The 23,536-nt window shown below is 39.8% G+C and overlaps 11 protein-coding genes across 16 annotated transcripts; 3 read left to right on the top strand and 8 right to left on the bottom strand.

Moving 5' to 3' along the window:
• Positions 1-895: 895 nt before the first annotated feature.
• RB195_004138 (uncharacterized protein) lies at positions 896-1,293 on the bottom strand (the record flags this gene model as incomplete). Its single annotated transcript, XM_064179551.1, has 3 exons — positions 896-1,042; positions 1,140-1,214; positions 1,276-1,293. 3 exons carry the CDS (start codon positions 1,291-1,293, stop codon positions 896-898), a joined length of 240 nt encoding a protein of 79 aa, XP_064033132.1.
• A 1,230-nt stretch (positions 1,294-2,523) lies between these two features.
• On the top strand, positions 2,524-2,888 carry RB195_004137 (uncharacterized protein; the record flags this gene model as incomplete). The annotated part of the gene is made up of 2 exons (XM_064179535.1): positions 2,524-2,665; positions 2,800-2,888. The coding sequence occupies 2 exons, from the start codon at positions 2,524-2,526 to the stop codon at positions 2,886-2,888; spliced, it is 231 nt and encodes a 76-aa protein (XP_064033131.1).
• RB195_004136 (uncharacterized protein) lies at positions 2,531-2,905 on the bottom strand (the record flags this gene model as incomplete). Its single annotated transcript, XM_013436384.2, has 3 exons — positions 2,531-2,656; positions 2,738-2,827; positions 2,885-2,905. 3 exons carry the CDS (start codon positions 2,903-2,905, stop codon positions 2,531-2,533), a joined length of 237 nt encoding a protein of 78 aa, XP_013291838.2.
• A 947-nt stretch (positions 2,906-3,852) lies between these two features.
• RB195_004135 (uncharacterized protein) lies at positions 3,853-5,227 on the bottom strand (the record flags this gene model as incomplete). Of its 3 annotated transcripts, XM_064179502.1 has the most annotated exons (6): positions 3,853-3,975; positions 4,089-4,187; positions 4,274-4,380; positions 4,912-4,996; positions 5,061-5,150; positions 5,216-5,227. In XM_064179502.1, the coding sequence occupies 6 exons, from the start codon at positions 5,225-5,227 to the stop codon at positions 3,853-3,855; spliced, it is 516 nt and encodes a 171-aa protein (XP_064033129.1). The 3 variants fall into 3 exon arrangements, with proteins under 3 accessions (XP_064033129.1, XP_064033130.1, XP_013291840.2); XM_064179501.1 differs by lacking the exons at positions 4,912-4,996; positions 5,061-5,150; positions 5,216-5,227 and having other exon boundaries at positions 4,274-4,294; XM_013436386.2 differs by lacking the exons at positions 3,853-3,975; positions 4,089-4,187; positions 4,274-4,380 and having other exon boundaries at positions 4,865-4,996.
• A 64-nt stretch (positions 5,228-5,291) lies between these two features.
• Positions 5,292-8,620, top strand: RB195_004134 (uncharacterized protein; the record flags this gene model as incomplete). 2 transcript variants are annotated; one of them, XM_064179487.1, is made up of 12 exons in its annotated part: positions 5,292-5,294; positions 5,672-5,838; positions 5,976-6,084; positions 6,139-6,248; positions 6,650-6,809; positions 7,059-7,152; positions 7,209-7,292; positions 7,361-7,488; positions 7,974-8,057; positions 8,129-8,241; positions 8,300-8,417; positions 8,474-8,620. In XM_064179487.1, the coding sequence occupies 12 exons, from the start codon at positions 5,292-5,294 to the stop codon at positions 8,618-8,620; spliced, it is 1,317 nt and encodes a 438-aa protein (XP_064033127.1). The 2 variants fall into 2 exon arrangements, with proteins under 2 accessions (XP_064033127.1, XP_064033128.1); XM_064179486.1 differs by lacking the exons at positions 5,292-5,294; positions 5,672-5,838 and having other exon boundaries at positions 5,977-6,084.
• A 927-nt stretch (positions 8,621-9,547) lies between these two features.
• Positions 9,548-10,147, bottom strand: RB195_004133 (uncharacterized protein; the record flags this gene model as incomplete). Its single annotated transcript, XM_064179473.1, has 3 exons — positions 9,548-9,661; positions 9,928-10,002; positions 10,127-10,147. The coding sequence occupies 3 exons, from the start codon at positions 10,145-10,147 to the stop codon at positions 9,548-9,550; spliced, it is 210 nt and encodes a 69-aa protein (XP_064033126.1).
• A 292-nt stretch (positions 10,148-10,439) lies between these two features.
• On the bottom strand, positions 10,440-11,310 carry RB195_004132 (uncharacterized protein; the record flags this gene model as incomplete). The annotated part of the gene is made up of 3 exons (XM_064179458.1): positions 10,440-10,479; positions 10,553-10,642; positions 11,189-11,310. 3 exons carry the CDS (start codon positions 11,308-11,310, stop codon positions 10,440-10,442), a joined length of 252 nt encoding a protein of 83 aa, XP_064033125.1.
• RB195_004131 (uncharacterized protein) lies at positions 10,705-11,316 on the top strand (the record flags this gene model as incomplete). Its single annotated transcript, XM_064179448.1, has 3 exons — positions 10,705-10,725; positions 10,853-10,936; positions 11,197-11,316. 3 exons carry the CDS (start codon positions 10,705-10,707, stop codon positions 11,314-11,316), a joined length of 225 nt encoding a protein of 74 aa, XP_064033124.1.
• Positions 11,317-12,823: 1,507 nt separating this feature from the next.
• Positions 12,824-16,687, bottom strand: RB195_004130 (uncharacterized protein; the record flags this gene model as incomplete). Its single annotated transcript, XM_013436389.2, has 16 exons — positions 12,824-12,907; positions 13,011-13,112; positions 13,169-13,285; positions 13,553-13,655; positions 13,717-13,824; positions 13,881-13,972; positions 14,035-14,121; positions 14,368-14,442; positions 14,645-14,740; positions 14,913-14,975; positions 15,043-15,189; positions 15,366-15,436; positions 15,623-15,806; positions 16,043-16,228; positions 16,304-16,417; positions 16,625-16,687. 16 exons carry the CDS (start codon positions 16,685-16,687, stop codon positions 12,824-12,826), a joined length of 1,692 nt encoding a protein of 563 aa, XP_013291843.2.
• Positions 16,688-17,155: 468 nt separating this feature from the next.
• On the bottom strand, positions 17,156-17,737 carry RB195_004129 (uncharacterized protein; the record flags this gene model as incomplete). 2 transcript variants are annotated; one of them, XM_064179418.1, is made up of 1 exon in its annotated part: positions 17,156-17,737. In XM_064179418.1, the coding sequence occupies one exon, from the start codon at positions 17,735-17,737 to the stop codon at positions 17,156-17,158; it is 582 nt and encodes a 193-aa protein (XP_064033122.1). The 2 variants fall into 2 exon arrangements, with proteins under 2 accessions (XP_064033122.1, XP_064033123.1); XM_064179419.1 differs by having other exon boundaries at positions 17,156-17,605.
• Positions 17,738-18,821: 1,084 nt separating this feature from the next.
• On the bottom strand, positions 18,822-22,331 carry RB195_004128 (uncharacterized protein; the record flags this gene model as incomplete). Of its 2 annotated transcripts, XM_064179402.1 has the most annotated exons (8): positions 18,822-18,996; positions 20,082-20,203; positions 20,727-20,855; positions 20,925-21,041; positions 21,244-21,340; positions 21,771-21,861; positions 22,072-22,216; positions 22,272-22,331. In XM_064179402.1, the coding sequence occupies 8 exons, from the start codon at positions 22,329-22,331 to the stop codon at positions 18,822-18,824; spliced, it is 936 nt and encodes a 311-aa protein (XP_064033121.1). The 2 variants fall into 2 exon arrangements, with proteins under 2 accessions (XP_064033121.1, XP_013291844.1); XM_013436390.2 differs by lacking the exons at positions 22,072-22,216; positions 22,272-22,331 and having other exon boundaries at positions 21,771-21,853.
• Positions 22,332-23,536: the final 1,205 nt, after the last annotated feature.

The raw sequence follows: 23,536 nt of genomic DNA, 5'->3' as shown, positions 1-23,536 counted from the left end.
GAGAAAATGGGTTTCTCATTTCCCTGCCAGTTTCATAGGTCGAAGGTGGTTGAAAATTCGAGTTCTTGTTCGATCCTTAGACTCATAAAATGTAATTCAATTCCCGTGCCCTTGAATATTCGACTTTTGATCTTTTGGCATGTTTATGTTTACACAGGCCCGTCTTTTCCATCATTAAATATCCGTAGCGGCAAATAAATTCTTCCGGCAATGTTTGCCGTTTTTCTGTGTGAACCCTTATCATTTACGCGGTTTTATCTTCCAGACGGGGAAAATCGTACCTTGTCGATTGATTTTTCGATCACTGAGAACGTTTGTTTATTGTGTGAATGGAGCGATCCTGGCTTTTTGCGAATGTCTAGGAAGAACAGGGAAAAAGTCGGATTCTTCGACTTCAACACCTATTCATAACATTCGAATTTCATTTCAGAGAGATTTGGTATATGTTGGGATTTCAATGCATTTAATTCATTAATTTAATTTTCGTTTAACTTAGATTTTTCATTCAATTTAAATTTAATTTTAATACGCTTAATTTAATTTTAATGAAATTATTCTCTAATTTCAATTTCATTTTAATGAAAACTTGTACAGCCGTAAGTGCTATGAAACCAGTTCCAAATTCATTAAAGGTGAAGTTTCATTCACATTTTGGCTTTGTGGTGGCACGAAAATCCGGAAACATTCGGGAAAAATACGTTGATTTGCGCTCCATCTAACATTTCCGGAAATTCCTCCTTTTTTAAGGATTTTCTGACCAGTTTCTCTAGCTTCTGTTGTACGATAATACGGTATACATACTAAAAATGTACTTTTCATTTTTATACGAAATTAAAAGTTTACAGTTTACATATAAAGGATACTGTAACAAAATGGGCGGAGTTTACATCTGCTCTCAATGGTGGTGATGGTGTTCTTCGTGATGATGGTGCTCGTCATGGTGATGATGATGGAAAGGATGTGTTATTTTGTGCATCATTCCATGATGATGATGGTGCTCCTCGTGGGGCGGTTCATGGTGATGGTGCTCCTGGATAACCACCTAAAATGGGCAAAATAAAAATAAATAAAATTCAGGACATAAAAAAAGCAGCTAAAAACTCTACAACATGAAAAACAGCCAAAAACTATGCACATACCGGTGGTGCTTGCTGCACCATAGGAGGTGGTGGTGGATATTGCTGTCCATAAGGATTATATCCTTGACCTGGGTACTGTAACAAGTGCTCGTGAATCAAAGCATCAATCAATAATTGATCGGTTCTCTCGACTTACTTGATTCGGATAGGACATGTTCACGGTGATGTTGCAGGTGGTCGTCTGCTGGCGGATGCTGGTGGCGGGCCGCCTATTTATCGGAAGGCCTCCTCGTTTCCGGGTGGGCGTAGTCGTAGACAAATAGACGTACGACGCTTACGCAATTTTGCGGTATGAGTCAGGATTTCAGAAATTGCGACTTGCTGCGTTTGTAGTGAAGCCGACGTAAGAGAAGGAACCGAAAGGACTATTTTTTGCGGAGTAATCTTCAATACCTTTTCTTTTTTTTTAATGAATTTTTTTTGAAAACTGCTAATTACAAAAAAATTCATACTAACGTTGAAATTTCTCAGTAGCTTTCTTTTCTTTCACATTTTTCCACCCGATTTTTATCCGATTTTCCCTGATTTTCAAGGAATGATTGGCGACAAATGAACTCACGGGAAGCTGTGGTCCTTAAAAATTTTTATGTGATCATGACGTTATCGCGTAATCGACGTTATTCTCTGATAAATTTCTTATTTTCTATGTAAAATGTGTCTTCTTCTATAAATATTCGCTAAAACACTTCTACAACTACCGTATACCTCATTTTTCGCGGTCGATTAGCGAAGATTTCTGGACATTTCCTCAGAAATTGCTTGGTACCTGTCCACGACATGGTTCCTTAGTGTTATACGTATTCTCCAGGTTAAAGTTGCGACACAGAAAATTTAGTGGGCGTGGTTTATTATTTTTTTGAAGGGTCCCTCTTGATCGGTCAACTTCATTAATTAACGTATTCGTACGGTTCTCGATTTGGAAGTACTTAAACGTATTCACGTTATCGATTGAATACATGGGTGTGATCTCTGTGTTTACCACACCGAATTGATTGTATTGAATTTATCGACCGATCGTCTAATTTTTGTAATTTCATTATTCTTTTTCTGGGCACACTTCTTCACTTCTGAAGAGAAGCGAAGAAGTGTCGTTGATGGTCTCCTTGTATTTGTATTCACCTTTTTTGCATACGGAAAGTTTTCTTGTACTTTTCAACCGAGCGCAGGATGCTAGGATGAGGTTCCATAATTATGAAATTGTTTTATGAAATTGTTTTCGCAGTAATTTTGGGACAAATTAGTCCAGAGGGCAAGAAGATGGTTGGATAAATCTTCTTCAAACAACTTCAAATAGTCTATACGATAAAATATTTATTAATCATTTTTAAAAAACCATTCCATAGATAGAAAAAAGTGGTTCTGTTGAACATCCAGAACTATAGTTATGTTTCCTAACAGTGGTGGTGATGATCATGGTGGTGATGATCGTGGTGATGATCGTGATGATGGTGATCGTAGTGGTGATGATCGTGATGATCATGATGGTGTCCATGATTATGTGAATCGTGGACAACTACCTGAATTGGGTTTGGGTTAGGATGAGAAGACTAACTTCCACTGGGGGGCAAGGAACAGTAACTGTAACTACGTATTCCCACCGGCATCGGTTGAACAAACGGTGCTGGCGGTGGAGGACGATGTGGATACTGTTGTCCATAAGGGGAGTATCCTGGTGCTCCATTTGGGTACTGTAATAGGATTGATGTAGCCCAGAGGTCAACGTTCAATTCGGGCACGTGCCTTACCTGATTCGGATAGTAAGACATATTCCGGCTGATAGCAGAAGAATGCCGTGGATTCGCCACTCCTGTGCCTTTTTATAGGCGACTTATTTTCCTAGTGGGCGTAGCTACGGATAGATAACCCCGAAACCTCGACCGCTGCTGACTCAGTAGGATTTTAGCGGGTTGATAAGAAGAATATGATAAATAAAAGTAAGTTCGGTAGTGTTTTCCGATTTTTTATTTATCAATTTTTTTTAATTTGTGGCTCGCGCCAGAATCCACCGAAGCATAGGAAACGATAATGAACGCTCGATATGAGCATACTGTCAACCGACCGCAAGTATGCGTTTTTTCCTACTTTTACAGGAAAATCAGTTCATTTCCTGGGAAAAAAACAGTTCTCCATGTAGTAAGGAGAAAACGAAGTGATAAAGAGAAAAAACAGATTTTTTTCTCGAAAAAAAACAGAGTAAATGGAAATTTCACATAAAAGGATATACTGTAACGTCGTAGTATCGTTCAAACAGCCATGTGAAGTCGTTTTTTCAACTATTTTCCTTTCCTCAAATACATACGTACTATAATTTTCTGGATCATTCATCCCTCATTCGGGATACCGGAATGATTTTTTCAGAGGTTTCTCCACCACTTTCTACTCCTACGCTCTTTCGCACCGCTATGTTTTCGTGGAAAATGAGGGGGCCTCCGAACTGCATGAGTTACCCTGGTATCCGTTCTCATTTCAAGGGGAAAAAACCTCTCAATTCGTTTTTTTTTCTCGAAAAACTGTAGCAATTACCTTTCGAGTATTGTAATTAGTCCGCCCAAATTTCTTCTAAAGTGCAATATTTGTAAAAAGACAATATTTTCCTCAGATGCAGGTGAATAATCGGAAAAGCAAATTTTCTGTGTACAATTTTATTTATTCTGTACAAATATACAAACAAGTTCATTGTCGGCGAACCACAGCCAAATGGGACCCTCTCTTATCAGCAGTGATGATGGTGCCCATGACGATGATGATGATGATATCCATGGAAAATATCATGAAGAAGTCCATGGTGGTGATGATGGTAGCCGTGATGATGATGGTGGTCATCGTGGATAATTATCTAAAGAGGGCGGAGCTTATCAACATCACAGATGTGCTCCGAATCAGTCAATCAATGAATAAAATCAATAAATTCAAATCTGAAGCACGAGGCCTTACAGTAAGACAACGTACCGGTGGTTGATAGACAACTGGTGGTGGTGGTGTAGGATAAACATATGGTGACGGTTGGTGTTGTCCATAAGGTGAATAGCCTGGATAGGCAGCTGGGTACTGTAAAGAAACGATAAATTAAATGATCGACTAGTAATTAGCTATGATTAGCTATAATTAGTCTCTACAGTAAGATTGTCGCCAACCTGATTTGGATAGTACGACATTGGAGCGGTTGAGTGTGAGGTAGCAGTAGGAATGCTGGCGATGGAGAGGTGCTTACGATTATTTATCCCGGGGAAGTGGGCGTGTCCTTGTGTAAACATACGTCATCATCGACGCACTTTCACAGAATGAGTCATATTTTTCTAATTTCGGTTTTCTGATCTTTTCCAGAACGTCTCATTCATGCTATCATATAAACATATATACTATCGGTAAACAAAGTTTGTTTTTTGTTTACATATCCAATTCCTTATTTACGTGCTTATAATTTTTGTTTATTGTTTACTGTGGTTCTAGTCAATCAAAAAGAGTTCTTCAAATATTTCGACTACACTTGGTTCTATTTTCCTTTTTTCTCTATTTTCCAGGCTATTTCTGGCTGTTTTCAGTCGAATTTCCAGATATCCATGTATGGATTGCACCATAAATGTCATTTTTCTTATTTTTTTAGACTTCTCCCGGGTAAAACACAAATTTTACAAGTAAATATTTATTTTCCTTTTCTCATATGATATCTACACATATGAGAGTGCATTTGAGAAACATTTCGGAATTGCCAGAGTCCTTGGAATCTATTTGTGACCCTGATTGCTGTTTTTGTCTGGATAACTGCAGTGACCCTGCTGGTCACGATCCTGGCAGTTTGAACCATTATTGTGCTTGTCCTGACAATCGGAATTGTGGTCATTTTTATGGATAACTACCTAAAACGAGAGGAATTTATCCACGACGGGAAAAAATAAGTGCTGAATTGCTCCAAAAACATACCGGTGGCCGGTAGACAGCACCTGGTGGTGGTTCCACGAATGGTGGAGGATGAGCTGGAAGCGAACGACCAAATGGAGAATATCCTGGGTACTGCAATCAAAAATAAGAAATTACGAATTATAGATCGATTTCGAAGGTTAGAAAAGCGTCTTCACCTGATAAGACATGCGTTTGGTTGGGAGAATTGATAACTGCTGTATTCTTCGTCTGTATGTGGGTGGAATTCTATTTATGGTGAAAACGTCAGCAGTTTTACGTGTGTTTCATCAAGAACACAGGATGTAACTGCGTGGATCTGACTCATACTGCTGTACTGACTCATATTCTCACCATTAATGATCAAAACAGCGAGGTCCATGGGAACATTTTCGAAAATTTCCCACTGTAAAAATATTACTCACTGTCACCAACTCGATGGCAGTTTTGCAGAGCGCAGAGAAGCACAGCACTTGTTCCCGTATAGGACTGTCGCATTAAAAAAAGCAGATTGTTTAATTCACCATATATCAGAAAAGCTTCGCATTGCAAAATAATATTCCCCAGTCTGCACACATTTTTTCGCTGCTTTCTAGGAAAAAAACTTCCCTAAAATCGATATATTGATCTTCTAGATCGTCTCCGATCTCGACAAAGATGATCGGCTAACAAATGTTGTACATGAGCAACTTCTTCGTCGTCTTATCGGTTGGGTCGAAGTACCATTTTCTACCGTATATGGAAAAGGAAAAGTGGATGGATGGTTACGGATTCATCGACCGCTGTTCTTTACTGGATACAGGTACATTTACCGTACTGTACGAGTACGACTCAGTCATGATTTTGCTCTACTCACAGCACATTTTATCCCTTTTTGATGGTGGCACGATGACTTTACGTCAAAATGTTATTATAGAATTAATTCACACACAGTTACAGTATGCCCGATCGTCCATCGTATCTCAAAGTGTTGATTGCATTCGACCCACCGATGGTCCCACCACGAATCCAACCACCACGTCGTGCGGAATCGGTCGAAAACGATAGGGTGAGCTGCTGGCGTTAACAGTTTGCTGCTTTTTTGCCTACCGTACCTCTTCAGATTTTGGCTCAGTGCCAAGCATGGTCGAAAGCTTGTAGTGCTGTTCACGATTCTCGTCGATACACTGCACTCGTCACCGATATCAACGGGAAAACTGTGCTCGCTTGCAGGTAATCGATAATTTGAAGGATCACTTACCGTATCTGCAGGAAGAACTGGTATCTTTTAACTCGTTTTTGATTGATTTGACAGATTCTTTTTTCTTCATCGATAGGGAAATTTTTCGAAGAACAAACACCAGATTGTAAAACTTAAAACTGAATATCAGCTACCGACCGATCAATACCTAGGGAATGCACTAAGAGCGTGTGCTTCCTCCACCCACCATTATCTTCTTTGAAACATTTTTCCTGTTTTTTAGAAGATTTTTTTTCCATTAAGGCCCTAACAAGTCACCCTACGCTGCTCACTAACGAACTTGCTGAAAAATACGGTCACTGTGCCTTGTACTCATCCAGTACTCCTTTTTCTCTGAGTGGTTTGGCCCTCCATCCGTACATATCCGCTCCAGGTTCCTTGCTCCGGTACTACCGCCACCGTCAGTGCCGCAGCCTGGCGCGAATCCACGGGGTTCAGTGGATGTGGCCGTGAGACTTGTCAGCCAAATACCGTTCGTCACCGATCCGGCACTGTTCCCAGGATCAACCGACCTTTGGACAACAAATGAAAAGGTATAGTTATCGATTGGTCAGTTTGTCAGTTGATCTTTCTTTTCCTTTTGTTCAAGCAAAATTCGTTTCTGTGTAGGAAAAGGAAACATGGTTCCAATCGATTTATGCATGCTGCATTTTTCTGTAGAGAAAATCTACTCTTTTCTATGTTTGTGTGCCTTACTGATCAATTTCTCCCCCAGAATTGCACCAATCAATAATAATGCTTGGTCCCGACGCGATAACCACACCATAATCCTCACGTTTCAGTTTTTATCCCTCGGTTGCGGTGACGAGGAGGAACATGCGGTGCTGCTGTGTTGTTGGCTACTTTCACTACAAATCCCGAGCTGTCTAGTGCTAGGTAATCGTTAGATCAATAAATCGATACTTTTTAGCGGGACCATTTTTTTCCTTAAGGATTCGCCCTCCCAGAAGGTTCTAAAGCTGCTTATGTGTTTATCAATCTTCCGGATGGTTTGTATTTAGTGAATCCATGCGATGGTAGGTGATCGTTGACCTCAACCCTTTCGAAAATGAGCAAATATTACGTATTCTTTTTCTTTAATCAGGATCTGTCTACGGATCAACGGATGCAATGTGTCCGTTGGTTTCCGTAGGGACAGTGATCACATCGAAAAACGTGTACGGTAACATACAGTCACACAGTCATCCAAGTCAACTTCAGTTCGATTTAAAAGTAAGTCCAGATTTGACTGATGAGTAGTTTCCTGTGGCTACAAGGCAATTTTTTTCCCGGATATACTGTTTTTTCTGGACGGGACTCGAAGGAATTGGAAAGAAAAGAAGCGGGGTCCCATAGAAGGTTCTTTTTAAATACAAAATCTTCCTGAAACGAACAAATTTCGCTTTGGCATGGGATAACTCGTCCACATACGCTGCTCAGGAAACAAACATCCGACAGTCATCACTTGAACGATCGATTTATCGATTTATGGCTTGTATAGATACATAAGACCTATTGAATGTAATGAGTTCTAGTAACTTATCGAGATTTTCGATCAGTCCTTATTATTCTGGATGACTAAATTAATTTTTTGATTCCCATTTATTTTTTATTTAGACTTTGAAGTGAATTTTGAGGTGAAGTGAATTTTTTGATTTCCATTTAATTTTATTATTTCTATTATTTATTTCATTCACATTTTTTTCATTTTTTCGCAGAAGTCCAGCGACTGGAAGCCTTTGTTTGATCGCGAATCGGACGAAATCCAATCGATACAGGCATCATCTCTATCGTATGCAGAGGTACGGTGACTATACTATTTCGAGAGACAATAGAGATAAATTATTGATCTTCTGTGAGTAATTGATCCAAGGTTTCGGAAGATGCGTTAGTGGAATTACGATCATCGATCGAACGAGAGATCAAACTACGTTTCGATGAGGCAAGAAAATACGGGATTCCACAATGGAATCTAATGGCATCCAGGTAAATAGGCTAAGTTTTTTTCCTTAACTCACAAGGAAGTAAATTCGACTTTGCTAAGGCTCCTCCGGGAAATCCTCCAAGATGACCAAGGATCGCTGGATGCACGTCTTGCACGTCTACGAGACAGTTATACGGTGACCGTAACTGCAATAACTATACCCTACAGAAATGTACAGGTACGAGACGCTCTGTAGAACTATATCGATCAGCAATCATCGATCAATAATTGAAGGAGTGTGCAGCAGCGGTGCTTCGTTGTGGATTGCACAGCACGACGTCGACATCGTCACAATTTGCCTTAGCCGTTCATCTTCAGCCCGTATTTGGACACGTGCTCGGTTGCAGCATAGCGATCGCTTTGCTCACACTTCGAATGTGATCGATAAATCGATATTCTATCATGTAGTTCTGAATATTTTGACAATAAAAACTCTATTACTTCTGACGATTTATCCAAGTACTTTTGCATCTCCTAAGACTTCCCACAGTTGAGTTTCAGCTGATTAAATATCCAGAGAGAAGAGGTTAGCCTGGAACCCCCTTGGGTTATCCAGAGTTATCCGGATTTCTTTGCCAAGCTACGCTTTTTTTAGCGGTAGTCGTTAAGCGAGAAAAAAGGAAATACAGCTGCTCCAGTTGTTTTTGACTACTGAATAAAATTTAATAAAATAATATAATAATAAAATAATATAATATGATATAAATAATAAAATTTCAGAATAAACGAATTTTTCCCGCCCGATTGGAGTGCCCGCAAGCATTCTTGCACTTTCTAGGATTCGGATTTTGTGGGCAATGATGTAATCCTTAGCCTTAACTCGGAACTTCTACTAAGATCTAAGCTCTAGGAAGCGGTGGATGAAAACTGGATGAATATTTTCAATATTTTTGACATGAAGACGGCATCCACACTCTACACTAGAACAATCCATAAGTCAATGTAAAAAACATATGTAAATCAAATAATTAATAAATTTGAAAATGAAAAAGCTAATTAAATTAGGATATTTCTCTCGTAGAGATCAGAGTGGGCGGAGTCTATTACATTCAACAATGATCTGTGATGATGTTCATAGGACATGAAGTAGTGACGATAATTACGATCCTTATGGATCCGATCATAACAAAACAGCCGAATTTATGTATTTTCAATTATTTACATTAGTAAATCCTCTAATGTGTTTATTACAAGTGATGCAGATTCTAATGGTACACAGTGATTGATCAATTCTTTCCATGTTGCTACTGCTTGTATCATTTCACTCAGTCGATAATCGATTTCCTATTATGACCTCTTATTGATTGATTAACAATGGTGATGACCACAGTGATGATGGTAACGATGAAAGATTCCATGGATGATGCGTCGAAGGTGGCGGTGACGACGTCTATGGTGATGATGATGATCTACGATGATCACCTAAAGGGGCACCATTGGGTTACGGTAGTTGAGAAACTTCTCATTGAATAAATCCTACATTTTTTTGGAGTAAGTGTCTCCTTACTAAGACTAAAGAGACAATTACTCCAAAAAAATTGAGTTTTTCTTCCAAAATTTGCTCTTATTTCGAATTGGCTCCAACAATTTTCCGGAAACAGTAGAGTTAAAAATCTACTAAAGTTAACTGGAGTTAAAATTTTTTGAAATTAAAAAAAAAATAGTGTGAAAAATCTAAGTTAACGTACGGGTGGAGCATAAACTGGTGGTTGATGACCTGGTGCTACATGTGTTCCGATTCCATAAGGTTGATAAACACCATACTGAAATTGACACGGATCATATACGGGATGGTTATCGATTCGTCGATAGAATGTATGAACTGATGTGGTTGAGTCAAAAAATAAAAAATTCCTGAACACATTGGCTCGAAAAAGGCTACCGTACCTGATTTCCGTTGAAAGACATACGTGAATGGGAGGGGGTGGAGAGAAATTCACGATCGGGTCAACCGATAAAAAAATCCGCCGCCGATGTTTGTTTAAGTCCGAAGCGAGCGCGGCTTATCAAACAATGATGACGTTATCGTTTTAATAGATCGCAAACTCGTGAAATATTTTATGAGTCATTAAAAAAAGATCAGCAACAAAATGGTTTACATTTTTAAGAAAAAAAAAAAACCTTGGATGCGAAGTAAACAAAACAATCAAAGGGGAACCTCAAAACTTTTTTTACCTTTTGCCGGAAAATCGTTCCATGGTCATCGCATGTTTCCCTGTCTCTCCGCCAACATCAGTTGTCTAAAAAATAGAGGTAAACAAGAAAAAATAAATAAACAAAAACAACTGACAACTGTCCAACTTCAACTGTGACCTTTTCTTGTGACTCATTGAGTGTCTAACGAGATCACGTTCTTCCAACACGATGACGTCATCGGCTCCTGATAAGACGTCCGCGGTTAGCCTTAAATATAGCCGAATTCGGCACATTTTATCAGTCAACTCTTTCGACGAGCCGACTCAAGCATGTCCTTCAACGGAAACTATGTACGGTAGTTTTTCGCTCGTTGATTTCCTTTTTTTTGTGGATGAATTTCGCTTCGTTTTATTTTAGAGCACTAGTTTATACTTTTCTCTCTACCGATCAATAATCACTCATTCATGGGGCTTTTAGAACGGCGGTTATCAGCCTTATGGAAGCGCTCCACCTCATGTGACTCCAGCTTACGTTCATCAACCGCCAGTCCATGCCCCACCGGTAAGTTATCCATGGATAAATCAATGTGCAGATTTTTTCACTTTGATGCTACCGTAACCAAAAAGATTCGGAGAGTACGAGCTAATGCTAGTAAGAAATACACTTTAAAGATTTTAAAGAGAACATCCTGATTTTTTAAAGAAAGTTTCATGTTGATTCCTGCCCTTACTGTAATTTTTACGTCATTAAATCGAAAACTACGGAATTAAGCTAAAAAAAAAGCTGCGGAAAAAAGGAAATTCAAAATTTAACCTGTTCAGGTGGTTGTCGTAGATCACCATCACCACGGGCACCACCATCATCATCATCACAGCATTCTCCACGATCTTTTCCATCATCATCACCATCACCACGGACATCATCATCATCACCATTGCTGATGATGAACTGGACGTCTACTCTAACGGATCTAAGGATTTTCGATCAAATTGGAGATTTTGGAGAATGGAGTGACGTCATGAAGAGGAATTAATTAATCAGATTCTACGAATATTCCATCGAAAGCAATAAACAATGTCATTATATAGCGGTGGTTCAAGAGGAGAAAAAGAAAAAAGTAAGAGAGTAGAGAGTAAAGTATAAAATATAGACATGGACGAGAGTTGCAAGGCGATCGCAGGCCAGTAAATGAAACGAATGTATGGAGGTTGATCATGCCCTGGATCAATTTATATCTGATCATCAGATCAAATATAAATTGATGTACAGCGACTCCAAACGTAAAAGCATAGATGCGATAGTCAGAGCCGGCGGTCCGACCCCCTTCACTTTTGGACGGTTGGCGAAGGGATCCTCATCTGACTTGAGCTGACCCCATGAGGTAGACCCCTTCACTTGAGGAGGGTCCGGCTCCTCACTATCGCACCTATGCGTATTTGTGCTGTCTTGCAGGCTAGGTATACACAGAAAGTCGAGAATAACCGGCAAAGTCAAATGGTCAGCAGCATTAAAGATCGCAGATGAGGTAAATGAGGATATGCACTAACCTTTCCAGATAGTCAGAACAATAATTTGAGGATCAACCAGCAGAAAGAAGTGACGTAAAATAGGTAGAAAATATCCAATACTCTAAAACCATCTAAACTAAATCTAAAACTTCAAATATTACCATCATTCGGATCCGGGGACTAGATCTCAATCTCTAAAGCTTTAATCTGGGGTGGTACGGGTTTCAGGCGGGTAATGCCTTTGCGAGGTCGTAGATTGTGGGGAAGAGGGTGATTCCATTCATTTCTTACTGTATCAGTGTAAACGGACGACTCCGCAACGCTTTTTCTTACGACGACTTCTATTGAAAGGCGCCACTTTCGTGCACTTCCCCCGCCTGCGATTCGTCGAATGAAATGAGTTGCGTAACGGGGGGTCCGAATGGATTTTCTGCCAGTCGCAAGCGGAAGCGGGGCACAAGGGTGGAGCGTTGCAACAGAGGACGTCGTAAGGAATCGCATTCCGAAGCTGCCTGCTTACAGTGATGCAGGGTGAGACTAGCGCAATAAGCCTCTTTCCCACAATCTACGACCTCCTATAGGTATAACCCACCTGAAATCCGTATCACCCCAGATTCGTTAAGGGTGGTGCCTTCAAGGAATCCTTACCGCGAAGCTAGTAGTCTTCGAACATTCATTGTAGTCTGGAATAATGCCTAGTTCATTCAACTTCAATTTGCCCAAACAACAGCGATCCAGAATTTATTTAAACAACAACATGAATAGTCATAGACATAGTCCGATTCAATGGAATAGCTCGAAACAAGAAGAATAAAACAAAGATACGTAATTTTTTGCCGATAAAAACAACTGAACAAGGAAATAACAATGCTCTTGGAGAAATAACACCGAACAACGAAATGTAACAACAAACAACTAACAATTTTAATAGTAGGCTAACTTATTTTTTCGGTTTTTGCTTGAAAGTGAACGCTTTTGGTCGTTTTCGGTATCCAGCTCCTGACAATTTGGACCTTATTTGCACCTAAAAGAATCACAATGAGGATGTTTTCTACAAAAAATGGATAGCTTGTGGAAATTAAAATCCCAACTGCATTAAATTCACTGCAAAAAAAAAACTACGGAACCTTTGGCTTGTGAGATATCGGCAGATCCACGAAGGGCGGCACGGAGAACCCGAACGACTTGCATACTGCTATCAAATCCAGATTGTTCACATCAAAAATATCCTGAATCAGGCCATGCTAATTCGATCATGGGTGATGTCATCACAGTAGTGACCAACCTTCAACGAATGCGAGTCATACGCCCTAACGTAGCATTTGTACGCCTCCTTTGCTGATTTGTTCAGATAGTAATTCTTGTCGATCAAGTTCTCTAATTGGGATTGTATGTTGGCGATCTGGAGAAAAGAGATTCCTTTAAAGAGAATAATGTACACTGTAGTCGGAGAAAATACGTTAGTAGCGACAACGAATTAAGAAAATGCTTAACGGAAAAGAATAAAATTAACGAGAATAAAGGGGTTAAAAAAACGAGAGCTTAAAAAATAACAAAGATATCGCGAAATTCCAGCACAATGAACTACAATATTTCAACTAATTCATCAAAATAAAAGCATATCACAACAAGTATTTTAGTTTGAAAATGAAGTAAAGAAGGAAATCACCTTTGACCATGAAAATTCGAATTCATTCAGGACCACTTTCGCTGCTCGTAAGTACCGCAGAAATCCTAACTCCTCAGGACGAAGCACTAGTAACGCATTACCACTAGAATAAATTCGATGTCAAAGAAGGAACCACTCGTCTCTATCTTAACACTAACGATTACCGGCCATCCTTTCCTCTTGCGGTACGACCAACACGATGAATGTACTCTCGTGGTTCATCCGGTGGATCGTATTGGACGATCCAGTCAACAGCAGGTATGTCGAGACCTCTGGAAATAAAGGATTAGCAATTCTGACCTACTCTTAATCTAACAAATGACATTACCTAGCCGCTACATCAGTACATAATAAGATTCCAGTCTCTGCCTGGCAGAATTGGAAAAAGGTAGAGGTTCGCTTGGCTTGTTTTTGCTTGCCCTGAAGAAAAAATAATAAAAATATTCTCAAGAATTGGCTATGCATTCTTGAGTGAAACTTACATGTATTGACATGCAGGGAATGTCTATATAATTTAACAATTCATGGTGGTATTTCACGGAATTGCATGAAGAGAAAAACACCATTACCTGGAACGAAACAATCATCAAATTTCGAAATGCATGAGCATTTTTCTTTATAACGAAATTATTGAATGATTCTGAATGATTCCTCCTCGACTCTCCATCCCCATGAAATAAACAAAAAATATTACTCGCTCTAAAAAGAGAGGGACCATTTATAAGGCAGATGGGAATGCCTCCATAGTTCTAAAATTGTTAAAAAGCCCTCGTGTTGCTTTTGAAAAATTGAAGAAAAAGATGAGATAAAAGTACCTTTTTGTTCTTGTTCTTCTTCAAAAAGGTGAACAACATTAAGAATCGCTTTTCAGATGGACAAACAACATAACCCTACAAGAAAACAATAACAATAATGATAGTAAACAAAAAATATTCCTCAACAAACAAAGAAAGAAAAAGAAAAAAGAAATCCTTGAACCCTATAGCAGCGCTTCTTCTGAGCAACTTATGAGAGTATCAGTATGAAAGGGATGTAATCAGACAAATTTTAAAGACTGTCGCTCATTTGGAAAAAAAAATATCCCAGACACACCTGCTGAAGCCCTTCTACCGTAGCAACTTCACTCTTCTCCGAAACTGACACTTTCACTGGATTTGAGTGTAATGAAAGTTTTACGAGTTCATCCACCTATAATTGATTTAAAAAAATAATTCCTTTCGAAAAACAACAGCAATATTTGAAGAGAAAAACATGCGCATGAAAACGTAGCAAAACAAAGATGCAAAACAAGAGAAAGAACCTTGGAAAAACTAGGATTGACTTAAGTATGTAAACGTTTTCAGTTATATAAAATGTTTACCTTTGGTGTGTGAGTTGCCGAGAAGAGCATGGTCTGTCGTTTCTTTGGAAGATGGCGAAGAATCTAAAGAGGATAATGGGAGCTGATGAAAATCTTGACTGTCCCAAATTTAACAAAGAAAAAGCTCAACCTGCTGCATTTCAATCTCAAATCCAATGTCTAGAATCCTGTCTGCTTCGTCAATTATAAGACATTTCAGGTTTTTCACTACAAATGGGTCCGTATTTTGCAAATGATCCAGTAGTCGACCTGGTGTCGCGACCAGCACTGATATACCCTGAAATCAGCAAGCGTGGGATTCAAACAGTCCGACAATTCGAAAAATCAGAACATTTAATGGTGAAAAATGTAGATCCTGTCGAAGGTGGGTTTTTCTTCGTGAATTTAATCTACTTCAGCATAAAACCATCTGAAACCTAGTGAAGAAGCAGTAGAATTTCTTTTCGAACATACTTTAGCTAATTTGTCCTGCTCAGCGCTTCGATTTGAGCCTCCCATAACCAGACCATGGCTTAGTGGAGTCCCTAGAATTCAAATAAGTCACGTTTTACTCAGCAAATGTTAAGGAAATCGTCTTAGAATTGCCAAAAAGATCAACCAAGAATTTGATGCCCTTATGGTGATATAATTAAATCTGTTTAAATGTACGTTTAAAATTAAGAAAACTCGAAAAAGTGAACCAAATTATCCAAATAGTCTGAAATTTTTACCTTCCAAAAGTTCTGTAAGCACTCCATACGTCTGCATCGACAGCTCCCTTGTAGGTGATACAATTATTACACCCGTTCCATTATACTGCTTCCATTCTAGCTTTAATAACAGCTCAATAGCAGGAATTAGGAACGCCAGTGTCTTTCCGGAACCTGTTTTCGCTGAAGCCAGTACATCGCGGCCCTGTAAAGCCAGGAGGCTACAAAGTAGAACGAAAAAAGAGAAGTTATGAAAGAGATGTAAGGAAAAACATGGTGACGAACACAGTGATAAGAGGCAGAAAGGCAGCAAAACAAAAAGTTCTTGAAATATAATAAGTACATAGTTTCTAAAGTTGATGAAAAAATACGAAGATATTCCTTCACTATTAAGAATTCGAGTAAAACATTAAAATGATTACATGAATACTTTTTGCATACCTCAAGGAGCGGTTCGATGCTTTTCGCTTGAATCTCGGTCATGGTAGTGAAGCCCATTTTTCGAATCGCTTCTAGCAATTTATCGTTGACCTTGCCTTTTAATCCATCAAATGTTTTCTCAGATAAAAATGAGGAAACCTCTTCTGCACGAGCAGGCGATTGAGTTGACTCATTAGCTTCTCCATTCTTAAAGAACAAGAACTTGCTTTTAAAAACCATAACGTTACCGACTGGCTGAGTTGCACTGGAATTTCGCTACACCTGTGTATTTGCTTTAGGCTCATCATCATCATCCTCTTCATCCTCAACTTCTTCTTTTACTTCCATGTCTTTTGCTGCTTCTCGAGCCGCCAGCTCCTTTTTCCTCATCTTGGCCTGAAGAAGATTCCAAATTGTAATTAACCCCAGAAAATCCATAAGAATATATTGCAAGTAGAAACGCTTCAAAATCAAATGAGAAATCAGAACCCCACGAAAAATTTGACGTAAAAAATAAACGCATAATAAAATGTGCGCGTAACATACTTGTTTGACGCAAAAAAAATCAGCTCAAAATTGCTTGGGAAACAAAAAAAACCTAACCTGAGTGGCCTTCATTTTCTCGAGCTTCCTCTTGAGCACTTTCTTCTGAACGTCCACACCCATCTATAACTTTATTTTTAAAAATACAACACTCTTTAATACTGTTGATATCACAACGCAGGTATAGGTAGTATGGAGCTCAAAACGCGATGAATCAGCAAAATTAGGAGGATTAGGAATAGTGTACAAGAGTTGGGTCTTTTATCGCAACTGCGCACCTCTTATATCAAAAATATCAAGACATGCTAAATTCTCAAAAAAAAAACGTCGAAAGAAATTGTGAACGGAAGAAGAGTGAAAACACTTGTAACTCGCAACAAAAAACAAGATAATAAACTAACTCTCGAAATTTCTGTCTACGGGACTAAAACTATGGTAACGGCCCTGGTGCTCCAACTTTAAGCTGCTTAACGATATCTTCGCATACAGAAAAGTGTGAAACAAACTCAAAGATCACTTCAGATAAAGGCGTGAAGAATACGAGACACAATGTGAACATTTGAAGAAAAAAAAATACCGGGTTACCAGGAACTATATATCCAGAATAACAAAAATATCACAGTGATCATCCTTTTGGTGTATTTGCATGTTGGAATAAGTAACTGCCTTGACATCAGTCAGTTGGGTGTGTTTCGCCAGATCAAAACATTCCCCAGCCACTTGGAAATCAGCTGTGAACTTTTCTAGATCCAGCTTGTCGACAACAACTGCCTTGCCGACAAAGAACGGCTCCGATTGGAATCCACAAAGGGCTTCTTCCATGATCGCATGTACCAAGCCTTGCAGGTCACTAGCCTTAGCTGAATAAAACATTGTAAACTGCTCATCGACCTTGTTCAACTCCGTCATGTAGCCGTACATTGCTGTCACTGCCTGCGCGACAGCTTTAGCAAGGTCAGGACCCCAAGCATGCACCTGCACGTCCGCTGGATGCTCTAAATAACGATAACCTGAGTCGCCATTGCTGCAACCTTCGAGCATTTGCTCAGCTTCGCCTTCCTCAAAGTCCATTTCGATGCCTTCCGATTTTCGGGAGCGTTTCGCTAAGTGGAGGTCTGCTACGTTTTCTGATATTGATGCTGGTCTCCGTTCTCTCCGCACTGTAGTGGTCATAACATTGGAAGAGCCTTAAAAAAAGGGAAATAGATCGAGGTACAACATTAGAAAGTGTGTACATACTGTAAAAACCAAGAATGCAAGTTTGTTAGATAGGATTTTTTCACGATGTGATGTTTCTTCTACTGGAGCAAGATAGAACGGGATGTGAATGTAATATACAGGAAGTCGGGTAGTCAATGTCGACTATATCCGTCAAGATCAAAAATATTCGGGTCAAAACGACATGAAGCACAGTCCAGCTGCGTAAGCGGCTGCGCTCGAAGGGTCCCCTCTGGATCTTAACCGCTACGCTCCACCGCGCCGTTTCGAGCGCAGCCGCTTACGCAGCTGGTCTGTGCTTCATGTCGTTTTGACCTACAATACCTCACTTTACGCACCGACTGTATCCTGCTGGCTAACATACTTACCAGAAAATATGATCAAACATAATTATCTGTACACATTGCACTATATCAAGGAGTCAAAACAGAAATGAAGCATACCCACGCCATGAACAACAAAAGAAAAAGAACTTGCGGTGTTATCATCCCTGATTTAATTCTACACTCTGACACGAATGTAAATACAGAAGCAATTTATGATATAACATTTACTGCAAGCTGCCAGTTACTAAGCTTTATGGCAGTGCCACTAATGAAATTCTACAATTTGTACAAGTCCTATATACACATTGGTCTAACCATGCTGGAAGTTTCTTCAATGTACATGGAAAATACAGAAAACAAAAATCAATAATTGATGAGAACTAACACTAACTACAAACACATACCGGAAGAATAGAAAAGAGTCACTATGATGGCCTGCTAAACTCACACAAAACATGAAAACACAGGAAAAAGTAAGCAGAGGCATGCAAGACTATGGCTAGTTGTGATCATTACTGTCAGATCGGCTATAAATCAGTTACTCACCATAATTGACATAAAGTATTATGCAATGAAGGTGGTAAGAGGTTAAAAATGAGGTTCTACGGAACGAACGATTGAGGATAAATGCGTAAGTATGTACTGCGGAGGGGAAGGATTCCACTGCGAATGTACAAGAAATGAATACAACAGAAGTGAGAAGAAAACGTTTTCTAGTCCTCATCCAGATCCCAAAGCGAATCGCCGTAAGCTGTCACTCCGTTTTGAGATAGAGCTCGGCACGATAGTAGCATTAATCGCTTGAGACTTTTATTGTGAAAAAAGAAGTTCAGACACCACAGACATCCATCTTCCGAGAATGGGTCATCCTTGTAGTTGGTCTTGAAGCTAAAACAGGAAGTAATGTAACGAGTCAGAAAACTATATTATTTGTAAACTGTTACAGTTTTAAATACAATCAATAAGCCATTAAAAAAACTTAAGAAAACTATCGCAAACCACCTATTTATGAAGTTTATTCGGATGGACAGAATGGATTTATAATTGCACTTAAATACAGTCTTCACAATTGCGTACTATTTTATGTGAAGAAATAGCCCAATAATATTATTTTTGTGCTCAGTATTGACAGGATGGGGAGGACTAGGGATTCTGAGAATGTCACTGCAAATAATAACCATTTCTAGATTAAGTGGACTATGTGAAGACGGCAGAAGTAACTGGAAACCCAAAAAATGTTGTTGAAATTAATCGATAAAAGTCGTTTATCTGTTTCTTTGAGATATACAGATGCTTTCAAATCAAATTTAGAATTGTGTAGGGCTCACAAGCGCATATGCGTGCATATACATGATAACTTGGAAGAGCCATCCGATGCATCAAGCTAACATCTTAATCCTCCCAGAAAAATCAGGTGCCAGCTTGCCGTCTGCCCCAGATGGATGAAACACTTAGTTGTCCTGAGACGGATTCCACCCATCTTCCGAACTATCGGAGCGGAACCCTTTTCACTGCATTACACCAGCCCGAAACATAAAATTACAATAATAAAGACTGCAGGCATAATCTATTCATACAAACACGTTAAAACTATCTGAAGCCTGATGCAACTGTGTGATCGACAGCGCCCGGAGCGGTGGAGCTGTGGGACCCTTCCTGGCTCCATTCATCATCGCAGTATAAATGGAGCTAGCAATGGTCTTACGCCGATCACAATCGTTGGCTTCACCGTGGTACGTCGGGCGCAGCCGCTTAGGGAATTGCACCAGGCTCCAAGTCGTTTTGACCCACCCAAACCAGGAAAAGTAAGATCAACAAGTACTGGTTTAGTAGTATCGCCTAGTGGAGAATCCACAACTTATTAAACAATATTACCAACTTTACAACAGTAAGTCAACAAAATCAGTTCCGCTGAGTTCGAATACAAAAGTGATAGTAAGGAAGAAAAATTAGAAACGGGAAGTATTAATAACCTGTATATCCGACATTCATTCGGTTTGATTTCATTATCAATCGCCAGCCATAATTCGTCTCGCATTGATGTGTAGCTATTCACAGTAGCATAGAATTTGCTGTCGACTGCTTCCATGACAACCTAAAAACATTTGTATGTCGGCTGAACTAAAGACAATTTCGTTACAAACAAAACTAAACAGTGTTTCTCAATTAACAACTATCCTCAAAAAATTTTCAAAGGGGAAAATTCAGGGTGAAATGTAGTTGGGGGAGGGAGACATTCAGTGGCGCCCTTATTTCTCGAAGTAAATAATTTTTTCTGGGCCCTAAAGCCTAAGCATTAGTCTTGGAGGATCTATGAGATGTAAGCTAAAGTTATTAAGAGAAAAAGGTAAGAGCGTCGAGAAACAATGGCGCCCCTGGGTCCTACTCCCTTCCCCAAATCTATCTTCAGCGAAGGTCCAAAAATAGAGACTTTAATGTATCCTTAGGAGGAGGTAATCTTGAAAAACTTCTTCACAAGGATAAGCGTTCACACAGACACACAATATATGTAGTTAGCTGTGATATCAAACAATTAAGGACCAATCGCCTTCAAGTTTTGATTATATCAGAAGAGATAAAACAATGGAATCTTGGACAGAATAAAACAGATTTCCAACCTCAATACCCGGGATCAATGAGAAGCAGTTGCTTTTAACATCACTGAAATCGTAGTCTGGATATGCTATATTCAATGCCCCGATCAAATCAAACAACGTTCGCTTTGATATTGAATCCAGCAGCACAAACTGAAATGGAGCGCATTATTACTCTAACACACAAATAATGCAAAAAGAGGAGAGAAGGAAGGAAATCACATCATCAGCATCGGTTTCGGAGCCTGAGTGGCCGGCCTCGGAAAGATGACGCATCCTGGCAGAATGCCCAATCGGAGAGGCAGAGACTGACAAGAAATCGTCCGGTGGAGAGAGAGGCTGAACACATGACAGATCTAATCAGCATCTTTTTACAAGCTTTACGTCACAAATGTATGGATCTCTACGAACGAATAAAAAACACAAAAAGAGAAAGGTTTCACGAGACTTTAAATTGATTGCTAATAATGCAGAAACTGATTAGGAAAACATGGTGATAAAAACGGTTAAAAATGGAGAATAGAAGGCTTTGTAGGTATACCTGTCTATCATTCACATTACTGGATTCATTAGATCCCCCATAAGCCTTCCATTGTTTTTTGTCGCTTTGAACCATTTTGCATGAGTACGACTCGAGTCTACATGTGAATGTTTATAAAAAATCATTACAAACGTTATGAAAAAAATATTATGCTAAGGAAAAAAGATTTTTTTAGGGCAATCAGACATGTTATGTACGAGATGGGACAAGAGAAAAGGCAGCAAAGAACAGCAAAAGCGCAATTAGTGCAGTGTGCCTTGAGGGTAGAGGTGGAGAGGTCAATACTCTTGTAGAATAGGCAAAGGTGGCGTTACTTAAGTGTGGCATGGAGCTAATGAGATCAGCGCACTAAAACCTAAGTAATGGTCTTAATAGATCCATGACATGTAGCCTAAAGCTACTAAGGTGTGGTGTGGATTGAGCCCCCGGGACACATTGCGCCACGCAATGCATTAATTGCTAATAATAATAGTTGCAGGTCTCATATAAACATTTACAGAAAAAAAAGCGAGAAAAAAACAACACACTTCACGTCCAGGATACAGTCTATAGCTCCTATACTCAAACTGGAGGACAACGCTTCCAATGAAGAATTCTCCAAGTATTTCATGGCGGAACCTGAAAACACACAAAAAGAAACTACGATTGATCACGAAACACATTGAGAAGGGGAAAAAAGGAACAGCTGATCGTATAGAGCACACTCTGAAACGAGGAACTCATAAATTGTGCAGAAACACGCAGCAGAAATGAAATAACAAAAGCGTGATTGCTAATGTAAACAAGAAACACGAACACGATGAAATCACGTGAAATCTGATAACTTACAGAAAGAAAAATAGTCGAAGCTTAAATCACCGTACTCGCGAGTATTAGGCGTGAGATGTATTGCGATGCGTGAAGCTGCGTAGATTAAGTGCCAGTCTGTCCGTGGAGTCACAGCCGGAGGAGTGCGGCTCCGGCGAGCGCTGGACTTGACAATTTCGGTGGCGATCTACTAGCCATCAGTGGTGTTATCGGTGATCCACCAGCTGCCAGAGCCGGTAACGCTGCGCTGCGCTTCCAGCAACTATTCCACATTCACCCATAGGACGGAGAATATGAAGATGTCCTGTGGTGATCTTCTACAGGTTTTCTATAGCCAAAAATAATTCCTTAGTTGGTCACGTTTCCCCTTATAGTAACTATATTTTCCCATTGGCTAGGGAAATAAATTTCGAATAATGCAGGGCTTTTGCTTTTTTCCCATTCTCCCACACGACGTACAATAAAAAATATGTAAATGGCACAAAAAATCGAATTTTAACATAGCATTTGTGTATGTAGAGCCACACATTACAGTATATCTAACACTTAGCGCTCTCGGGACCCTGAATTTAGCGTGGATGACTTTTGTAAGTTTGCCGGCACGACCAGTACATTCGGGCCAGAACGACCTGAAGCTCGGTGCAATTGCGTAGGCGGTTACGTTCTAGGGGGCGCGATGGAGTGGAGCGGCTGGGACCCTCGATAGCAACGATCACCGCTAATCCTACACCGAGTTGAGGTAATTTTGACCTGATTATACAACGGCAGCTATGTGCCACGCTTTAGTAACTCGTACATAAATCGATAGTGAGAAAGTGGCGGTTATCCAAGAAGCCAGCGAACTCATAAAATCCACCTGGGGTTAGAATGTGTAAGAAATCTCAAGAGGAAAAAAGAACCCTAGCCTCTACAATCCACTAGTCCCTATTATTTGCTCAAAGACCGTCAGGATCTAACGCGGCTATGGCTGTCGGTTCCAAAAACTGAATAGATAGTATAACCTTCTGCCAATTTTCTGTGTGGGAAAAAACAGAGGAACATGGTTTCCTCCTCTCCGCAGTCATTTACTTCTCCAGAAGGAGAGGAACCCCCGCACTTTCCAAAGAAAGTGGTCTGGTGGACGAGTTTCCTCGTGTCGACAACGGTATCGGCCATTTCGTCACGAGACCTGCGCAAAGATGTAGATTAATGTCCTTTACTTTGGTTTTGTTCACGATGTCGTGCATACTTTCACGTCAGGGGCACTCGTTGAGTGGCAGCGGGTAAAGAGTGCGATTAGTCATTCTAGGAACTTATATATAGTGGAAATACTCCCGTTGTTCCGTAATAGTGTCGGTTTTTTTCACGTTTTCCCGAACGATGGTGTCGATATGGGCTTGTGATGAGTCACTGCGATTGCGACTGTCAGTTCAAGTTTTCAGACGTTGGGCAACGAAACTCAGTTATCACACACATGTTTTCGGTTTCGTCTAACCCGTGATGTGGA

This window comes from Necator americanus, chromosome I, assembly GCF_031761385.1.
Source record: "Necator americanus strain Aroian chromosome I, whole genome shotgun sequence".
In the NCBI taxonomy this organism is placed as follows: Eukaryota; Metazoa; Nematoda; class Chromadorea; order Rhabditida; family Ancylostomatidae; genus Necator; species Necator americanus.
This window is presented reverse-complemented; position numbering and strand designations above follow the sequence as displayed.